Raw genomic sequence first — 9,948 nt, forward strand, 5'->3', positions numbered from 1 at the left:
GAACTACGCACTACTGTGGGAAAGGCTCAAAAAATGCATATCCATATTCAAAAATGAAGCCTAAAATAAATCTCTTCGTGTTGAAGTTGCGTAGGCTAATCAAAACACACACTCTCCTTGTCGGAGCAATTCATTCATTTGCGTGATGTTTAAGGCCTATTATATCGTTGTGAGAGTCGGGGACGTAGCCTAGGTCTATCCAAAAACAGTTATTTCCACCATGGGCAATCGCTAAATTCTATCTTTCTCACAGTGAAATTCCTGTCTCATTTGTACGTAAACATTCATCGTGTGACTGATCAGTCCTCTCTCTCCACAGGCGTCCATCCAACGACTGAAGCTGTCTGAGGAAGCCGCGATTAGGGAAGATCCAGCGGTTCTCCTTCACCCGCAGGATGGCGTTAAGCAGTGTGTAGTTATGGTGGATCATGAGGTACGCCAGGACTAGCGCAGCCGACCGGCTCACGCCCACTGCGCAGTGCACAAACACCTTGGCTGGACAGAAGAGAAGATGCTTTGTTAAAACCGTTTTAAATCCTTTGTTTTAAGGATTAAGTTAATTCTATGTTTTGTGCAGCTTCATTTTTCACTGTAAAATTTGATAAATAAATAATTATTTCACATTAGTCTATTGTAGCTTAATGCTACTCAAGATTTCTCTCTCATGGACACATGGATATATGAGGTAAATTACCACTGGGCTTGCTTAGGGCCTGGTGAATGAACTGTGCAGCTGGGTAGAAGAAAGGTGAAAGGTCGAAGGTCGGCAGATCATTGGCAGGCACTCCATAATAGCTGACAGTGGTGCCATAGAAGTCATCAGTGCCCTTGCAGCACATTTTCCCATGAGCTGCATTCAGCACATGTGTGATCCCCAGGGCCCACAAACTGTACCGGTCATGGGACATGTACCTGGGAAGGACAGAGCAAACTGTACCGGTCATGGGACATGTACCTGGGGAGGACAGAGCAAACTGTACCGGTCATGGGACATGTACCTGGGTTGGACAGAGCAGGTTGTCTATGATGCCCTGGTCCAGGACCTCTACAGAGGTATTCTATTAATCATTTCTATTAGAGGCTCAAATGTCCCCAGCTGTTTGAAGAAGATTTAGCATCTGCTTTTCAGTAAACTTTCTTATTTACACAGGGAATCCCATTTTTACTTGTGTACAAGTGTATTGTGGGAACTTTTTGGGATTTCAGTTTTTTCAGTTCAGTTTTTTGTGGTGATACCTTTTTTCATTAACATAATTCAGTTGTAGGCCAGACCTACAGTTGCCTAGCCTGGCCCCACCTGCCTGGTTTAATAACCGCTCATGTTTTATCTTACTAAGACACTGGCTCCTCTTGTGAGTTTACATTTTCCTCAGGCACCAGGATAGTGGGTCAATCAGCAACAAGAGGGGATGACATTAGTTGCAGTCGGAAGAATGTGTACATTTATACAACAAAGGTAAATGCATTGTTCCTGACTGCCAATGCAGTTTATTATCAGTTTGTAAAGGTTAAAGCGAAGTAGGAAGTAAGGTTAGGAATCCCTGATCAATGTCAATTTCAAAGTTCATGCAGTACCAGGGTTGGACATATTTGGTGAAACTTTACAGGACCTTTAAAAAAATACTAGAAATCACAAGACCCAGTATATATATATATATATATATATATATATATATATATATATATATATATATATATATATATATGGCTTTTTTATGTTGACACTGTACTCACATGTCCCCTAAAAACAGGTTAGGCCACACTTCATCCACATGATTACAGGAAAGTTGTCCACCATGCAGAACTTCCTCGAGGGTCTCCATACTAGGCGTTTCACTCAGGCGCTCAGCCTTATCTGGAGGGGAATCACTGCTGGAGAGAGCCTTCTCTCTGTCCATTTCTCCAGATCTGTTGGTGTGTTCAGTGGTCACAAGAGCAGACATGGCGCCCTTACATGTGAGAATGAAGTGAACAGCTGCTGTACCGAAAACGAACGTGTTTTTGCAGTTTTGAGTTTAACCACTAGATGGCACTGTGATATTACTGATCAACATGTGGTGACACTTTCACGCTGCAGACACCTTCAATACATACCTTGGGTTAATTACAACTGTTCTCATTTAACACTCAATTAAAAGAGTAGAAACAATATATTTATCCCATAATATTATTAACTGTAGACAGCCTACAATAATGATGGAATTCACACACTGACAGCCACAGTAACACTTGGGAACACATATCACCCCAGTTCTGGCTTCACTCCACTGGCTCCCCATCCGCTACCGCATCAATTTCAAACTCCTCTTGACTGTGTATAAATCTCTCCATGGTCTGGCCCCCACCTACCTGTCTGATCTCCTCCACCACCATTCCCCTTCCAGAGCTCTACGGTCAGCAGACCAACTGCGGCTGGAAGAACCCAGGGGGGACAGAGCCTTTTCAGTGGCAGCCCCTAGACTCTGGAACCGCTTTCCCCTCCACATCCGTTCAGCTCAGTCTCTGAATGTTTTTAAGTCCCTTTTAAAGACCCGGCTCTTTTCACTTGCCTTTGGCCAGTGTCTCCCTTTATGCCCCAGTGTTTAGTTTTAAATGTTCCTTTTTTCTGCATTTCTTAATTTATTTTAACTGTAGCCCTTTTTGTTTTTGTGCCTTCCTGTATTTATTTATTGCACTTTACTGTGAAGCACTTTGGTGCGTCTAAGCAGTCTGTAAATGCGCTATATAAATCAAATTGACATTGACATTTAAATATATAGAAATACATTTGTTTCATATTTTCAGATACCAAGTTCATGCAACAGTGTTATTGAGCCTCTTGCACATCTATGTAAATCAAGTGTTTTATTGAAAAAGGTAACAGTATCACATAAGTATCACACCTTGAATTTCCCCCTCAGGATCAATGAAGTATCTATCTATCTAAGTATTACAGGATAATTCTATCTATAGTTTTATCAGACATTTTTACCATTTTTAGAGTGGTGTGAAGACACAAATCCTCCCCTATACTCTCCCCAGCCTTTAGACCTGTCCATCATTCTTCCAATGGTTTCTGTTACTGTCATTTTACCTCCTGAAAGGAACATGCCAACTTTTAGGGGAAATAAGCTTGTTCACCATCTCCCCCAGAGTTAGATAAGAGGATGATAGGCCTACCCTTGTATTATCTGTGCGTGCAATAACCCAGTCCGAGACTGCTAGCTATTCTAGAGCTCTTCTTTGTAAATATGATCAGATGTAGATAAACACTGTGCCTGAGATGTGTTTCACTCTTCTATCTTCTTTTCAATGGACATTTGGTTATGTTCATTATTTGAAACCTTGTTTTTTTTCCAGCTGTGACTCCCGTCTGGCTGAGCTCATCCCCTCCTGAGACCCTCTCCCTCTCTCTCTCTCACACACACACACACAAACACACATCCTCCCTCTGGGAAGACACAGCTGTGTATTTAGCACCTGAGTGAATTTAGGAATTGAGACAAATGTTGTCCAAACAAGTTCGAATTTTGGCAAATGTAAATGATTTCCTTTTAGATTCTTACAGTAGCCTAAATGGTGTGTGTGTGTGTTTTAGGAGTCTAAGAGAGAGAGAGAGAGAGAGTGCGTGCGTGCGTGCGTGTGCGTGCGTGTGCATGCGTGTGCGTTTGTGATCACTCAGAGTATGGGGCAGAGTCTGCGCTTCCTCTGCAGCTGTGCATCCAGCTCCAGCAACTGTGACAGGAAGTTCCTGTTTGGGTAGATGGCCCGCCTCTGGATGAGTGTCTCCACGCCAGAACGCAACTTCAGCCGCTGCTTCAACATGAGGTAAGCCAGCACTAGCGTAGATGAGCGGCTCACTCCCATGAAGCAGTGTACAAACACTTTACCTGTCAAGGAATCATGGGAATACATGAGTTCACTGTGATAGATAACTCTTAACCTCCCTGGAATATGAACTGGATAAACTATAGTCTGGAGAACATATCAGCAGACTCTGGGGGTAGGACATTAATTCTGTAACCTATTAGAGGTGTTGAGATTTCAGACTGAACTTTTGGGTTATGCACTATGTGCATGCTCTCACTGTATTTACAGCCATATTGACCAAGGTTCAACTGAGTGACCACCTGTACGTCCAGGTTTCGGGCCGGCCATGGCCTACTGGTTAGCGCTTCGGACTTGTAACCGGAGGGTTGCCGGTTCGAATCCCGACCAGGAGGAACAGCTGAAGTGCCCTTGAGCAAGGCACCTAACCCCTCACTGCTCCCTGAGCGCCGCTGTAGCAGGCAGCTCACTGCGTCGGGATTAGTGTGTGCTTCCCCTCACTGTGTTTTCACTGTGTGCTGAGTGTGTTCACACTGTGTGCTGAGTGTGTTCACTAATTCACGAATTGAGATAAATGCAGAGACCAAATTTCCCTCATGGGATCAAAAGAGTATACTTATATACTTATACTTAAAGGAGAATTCCGGTGTGATATTGACCTAAAGTGTGTTGAAACATGATACAGAGTGTGAACGTATGGCTCATAGCTCATCTTGCCCTGTCCCCTGCACTCCAAAATCTGGCACTAGTTAGCCGATGCTACCAACAGGTATTCATTGGGGGTGCCTCGGGCATTGGCCTAGCCATGCAAATAAATCACTGTTTTACACCATTTACGAGGCTCAAAGTAGCTCCACACTTCATTGGTAGACTTCCGAGGGCCCTGACATTTAAAACGAGACATTGAAAACTTTGAAAAAGCACTGGTAGTTTATTTACAAGACGATTTATACAGACAGTACCTTCAGAAAGTTTACTGTTCGTCGCAATCTTGAATTTAGTCGAGCGACGAGTACAAATGAAATTGGGAAACGCATCTTGAGTGCGCACCAGAGAGAGATAGATAGACTGGCAGGTTCCAGGTGTCATCGTTGATATCCCCATTTAATATATGAAACTTATAACTGCTTGTAACAACTTATTATGCATAGTATTGTTGATATTGTGTTATATGTGACACAAACAATCAAGGCTAGAGTTTATGGATTAGCCTTATATCTTACAAGAGCTGGTGAAAGGGTTTTATAAAAAAAACTTAGACTAAGTGACCTTAAAGAGACAATGCACCATATATCCTAAGTTCAACAGCATACAATTAGCAGCATTTCTTAATGTTTCTAACTTTATAATTATAATATTTTTTTTCGGGGTGGGGGTGGGGGGGTTCTGGATTTTTCACAAATCAAATGTGGCAACCCTAGTATCGCTGCATCAACAACAACGTTGTTGGAACTACGGTGTTCGAACGTCGGAGGTAGCGAATTGCGACACAGGTACAATGCTTTCTGGAAACAGGTGCAACAATGTCGTTGTTTGGTCGCAAGTTGCGTCGTACCATGGTGGTTGAGCAACGTCGTTGCTAACTTTTCTAGAAACAACCCCCTGCTGGTTGGTAGCTGTAGCTATTCTTCTTGCAAGTGTTGTGCGTTCACAGAGTAGGGTAAAATGTTAGTTATAGGCAAACAACATAACAATAGTTTTTAACAATGGCATAATTCTCAGGTTAGGGCTATCTATCATATTTCCAGAAATATCCAGTGATCCAAATTATTTCTGCAGAATAGGGCCTAGGCCTAAAGTATACAGGCTATCTTACCATCTTTCTTCTTCAGAGATTTGTGGATGAAATCCGCCGCGGGATGAAAGTAAACACTCAAGTCGAACTTTGAGGAATCATCGGCTGGGATGCCATGATAAACGAACGCGTCCCCGTAGAAGTCCTGGTCCCCAATGCAGCCTTGCTTGGTGTGTGCAGCGTTCAGGACATGTGTGATGCCCAGCTTCTTCAGCGCAGTCAGATTCTGTGCAATGGCACTGGACACATACACCACAGTCAAACCATCTGATCCCCCGACGGAGTGTGCATGACCACAAATATACCCATTCTGTTTTTAAGTCAGTGGAAATGAGACTAGGAGAATGTGGCGTCAACATGCCTTCAATTATTTAACAATTACTACTAAAGTAACCTAGCCTAGATTTAAGAAAACCAATACACATTGGACTAAAATGGGACCAAACCTGCGAGAACAAACTTATCAGTAATGGCCTATCATTCAGATTAACCTAATAAACAGCTAATTTTAGTTAGTCCTCTGGTCAATATTGTTGGCTTTTAATGTCCAAAATTGTGCATAAAACTCATGACTTAGTCCATGGGCCAGATGAGATGTCGGTACCACTCAAGGTGGCAAAGGTTACTTATACTTTTTGAAAAGATACATGTCTGTAGTTAACATTTTGTATGATAACACTAATTTCGCTGTGAGTCCAGAAGGGTTTTCAGCTGTTAAAGTTACCCTCCCCCATTGAAAAAAACACATTTTTGACGCAGGTGCCTATCTTGCATAGACATATTTGCACTAGACATATTTGCATTTTATGTTTGGTATCAGTTTAAAGAGGACAATCTGAGCTTTCATTTAAGTCCTTTTGTGAACATTTTGGACAAATACAGCCGACCCTGGAGCCCTTCAAACGTTTAATCACACACATTTTCCTGCCATTTCCGCCTAAATCATCTTTTTTCTTTTAATCCTGTGGCATCAGGGAGCATCAGAGATATGAAATGCAAACACTGCAATACTGGCATGACTCTAAGGATTCAGAAAATGTATACTTTACCCATATTATCTCATTCTGAGGTGGTGATTTTCAGCTTTATATCAGGCATGGTGTTTTTTCGAAGTAAGGTAGTGCTTGTAAAGTATACATTTTCTGAATCCTTAAAGTCATGCCAGTGATGCCTCTGATGCTTCCTGATGCCACAGGATAAAAAAAGAAAAAAGATGATTTAGGCGGAAATGGCAGGAAAATTTGTGTGATTAAAAGTTTGAAGAGCTCCAGGGTCGGCTGTATTTGTCCAAAGTGTTCACAAAAGGACTTGAATAAAAGATAGACAGATAGTCATCTTTAAAATGATACCAAATATAATAAAATCAAATATGCCTTTAACAAAGTCCAGCAAGATAGGCACCTGCGTTTTTTCAATGGGGGAGGGTAACTTTAACAGCTGATAACACTAATTTAGCTAATTTAGTGACTCCAGAAGGGTTATCCTACAAAAATGTTAACTACAGACATGTATCTTTTCAAAAAGTATAAGCAACCTTGAGTGGGACCGACATCTCATCTGTAGGGTTGCCACATTTGATTTGTGAAAATCCGGGACATTCATTGCCGACCCCCCCCCCCCCAAAAAAAAAAAAAGTTATGATTTTGATTAATGTTAAATGCCTTTCATTATACTAGGCCTATTACTGGTTTTAAATGATAATTTATTAACAAATGCTGCAAATGGTAAGGAAAGATGGGTAAGATTATCAATTTTCCGGGACAGACATTAAAAAAAGAGAACAATCCCGGGAAAACCAGAACGTGAGGTAACCCTACTCATCTGGCCCATGGAACTAGTGTATTATGAGAGTTTATGGCAGCTTCATCTACTGAAAGCTTGCGATTAGTAGCCTTGTACTGTAGCTGCACGCACAGACATACAGAGACTTATTAGGCTGAGTAACACTCACACGCTTCCGATGAACAAATTCGGCCAGACCTCGTCGACTGGTGTTAAGTCCAGCGTACACGAATCCAAAATACGCTCCAACTCTCTCGTTTCGAAAAGTCCATGTTGTTTTCGTCGTCTGCATGTCATTGTAGATTTTTATTCACAAACTCATCCGTGGGACTCTGGATCTTGTTTACTTGTCCACGCTGCTCGGCTGTCCCGGTCGCTGCGCTGTGATTCGCGAGAGCATGTGCTTTTGGGTAGCCTAAGCTCTGGGCAAATGGATATTGTACCATACAGTGCTGCAGGAACTACGCACTACTGTTGGGTATATCCATATTCAAAAATGAAGCCTAAAATGAATCTCTTCGTTTTGAAGTTGCGTAGGCTAACCAAAACACACACTCTCCTTGTCGTCGGAGCAATTCATTCATTTGCGTGATGTTTAAGGCCTATTATATCGTTGTGAGAGTCGGGGACGTAGCCTACGTCTATCCAAAAGCAGTTCTTTCCAACATGGGCAATCGCTGAATTCTATCTTTCTCACAGTGAAATTCCTGTTTCCTTCTCATTTGCAGGTAAACATTTATCATGTGACTGATCAGTCCTCTCTCTCCACAGGCGTCCATCCAACGACTGAAGCTGTCTGATGAACCCGCAATTGGGGAAGATCCATCGGTTCTCCTTCACCCGCAGGATGGCGTTAAGCAGTGTGTAGTTATGGTGGATCATGAGGTACGCCAGGACTCACGCCCACTGCGCAGTGCACAAACACATTGGCTGGACAAAAGAGAAGATGCTTTGTTAAAACCGTTTTTAATCCCTTGTTTTAAGGATTAAGTTAATTCTATGTTTTGTTCAGCTTCATTTTCACTGTAAAATTTGATAAATAAATAATTATTTCAAATTAGTCTATTGTAGGCTAGCTTAATGCCACTCAAGATTTCTCTCTCATGGACACATGGATATAGGAGGTAAATTACCACTGGGCTTGCTTAGGGCCTGGAGAATGAACTGTGCAGCTGGGTAGAAGAAAGGTGAAAGGTTGAAGGTCGGCAGGTCATTGGCAGGCACTCCATAATAGCTGACAGTGGTGCCATAGAAGTCATCAGTGCCCTTGCAGCACATTTCCCCATGAGCTGCATTCAGCACATGTGTGATCCCCAGGACCCACAAACTGTACCGGTCATGGGACATGTACCTGGGAAGGACAGAGCAAACTGTACCGGTCATGAAGGGACATGTACATGGGGAGGACAGAGCAAACTGTACCGGTCATGGTGGGACATGTACCTGGGGAGGACAGAGCAGGTTGTCTATGATGCCCTGATCCAGGACCTCTACAGAGGTATTCTATTCATCATTTCTATTAGAGGCTCAAATGTCCCCAGCTGTTTAAAGAAGATTTAGCATCTGCTTTTCAGTAAACTTTCTTATTTACACAGGGAATCCCATTTTTACTTGTGTACAAGTGTATTGTGGGAACTTTTCAAACTTTTTGGGATTTCAGTTTTTTCAGTTCAGTTTATTGTGGTAAAACCTTTTTTCATTAACATAATTTAGTTTTAGGCCAGGCCTACAGTTGCCTAACCTGGCCCCACCTGCCTGGTATAATAACTGCTCATGTTTTATCTTACTAAGACACTGGCTCCTCTTGTGAGTTTACATTTTCCTCAGCCACCAGGATAGTGGGTCAGTCAGCAACAAGAGGGGATGACATTAGTTTCAGTTGCAGTCGGAAGAATGTGTACATTTATACAGTAAAGGTAAATGCATTGTTCCTGACTGCCAATGCAGTTTATTATCAGTTTGTAAAGGTTAAGCAAACTAGGAAGTAAGGTTAGGAATCCCTGATCAATGTCAATTTCAAAGTTCATGCAGTACCAGGGTTGGAAATATTTGGTGAAACTACAGTTGCACTTAAGGACCTTTAAATAAATACTAGAAATCACAAGACCCAGTATATATATATATGGCTTTTTATGGTTATGGTTTTATGTTGACACTGTAGTCACATGTCCCCTAAAAACAGGTTAGGCCACACTTCATCCACTTCCTCGAGGGTCTCCATACTGGGAGTTTCACTCAGGCGCTCAGCCTTATCTGGAGGGGAATCACTGCTGGAGAGAGCCTTCTCTCTGTCCATTTCTCCAGATCTGTTGGTGTGTTCAGTGGTCACAAGAGCAGACATGGCGCCCTTACATGTGAGAATGAAGTGAACAGCTGCTGTACTGAAAACTAACGTGTTTTTGCAGTTTTGAGTTTAACCACTAGATGGCACTGTGATATTACTGAATAACATGTGGTGACACTTTCACGCTGCAGAATGTCAGACACCTTCAATACATACCTTGGGTTAATTACAACTGTTCTCATTTAACACTCAATTATATTTTTCAGATACCAAGTTCATG

General features: G+C 42.2%; 2 protein-coding genes and 1 pseudogene across 2 annotated transcripts; all 3 read right to left on the reverse strand.

Annotated features, from left to right (window-relative positions):
- Positions 1-238: 238 nt before the first annotated feature.
- Positions 239-2,657, reverse strand: LOC121685417 (dual specificity protein phosphatase 13-like). The gene is made up of 3 exons (XM_042065927.1): positions 1,735-2,657; positions 695-912; positions 239-495 (listed from the first exon to the last, which is right to left on the reverse strand). Exons 1-3 carry the CDS (start codon positions 1,941-1,943, stop codon positions 248-250), a joined length of 675 nt encoding a protein of 224 aa, XP_041921861.1. The 5' UTR covers positions 1,944-2,657; the 3' UTR covers positions 239-247.
- Positions 2,658-2,831: 174 nt separating this feature from the next.
- Positions 2,832-7,687, reverse strand: LOC121685420 (dual specificity protein phosphatase 13-like). The gene is made up of 3 exons (XM_042065930.1): positions 7,554-7,687; positions 5,624-5,841; positions 2,832-3,869 (listed from the first exon to the last, which is right to left on the reverse strand). The coding sequence occupies exons 1-3, from the start codon at positions 7,679-7,681 to the stop codon at positions 3,658-3,660; spliced, it is 558 nt and encodes a 185-aa protein (XP_041921864.1). The 5' UTR covers positions 7,682-7,687; the 3' UTR covers positions 2,832-3,657.
- Positions 7,688-8,077: 390 nt separating this feature from the next.
- Positions 8,078-9,918, reverse strand: LOC121685418 (annotated as a pseudogene).
- Between the last annotated feature and the right edge of the window lie 30 nt (positions 9,919-9,948).

The sequence above is a fragment of the Alosa sapidissima genome, chromosome 16 (genome assembly GCF_018492685.1).
Source record: "Alosa sapidissima isolate fAloSap1 chromosome 16, fAloSap1.pri, whole genome shotgun sequence".
NCBI classification, from domain to species: Eukaryota; Metazoa; Chordata; class Actinopteri; order Clupeiformes; family Clupeidae; genus Alosa; species Alosa sapidissima.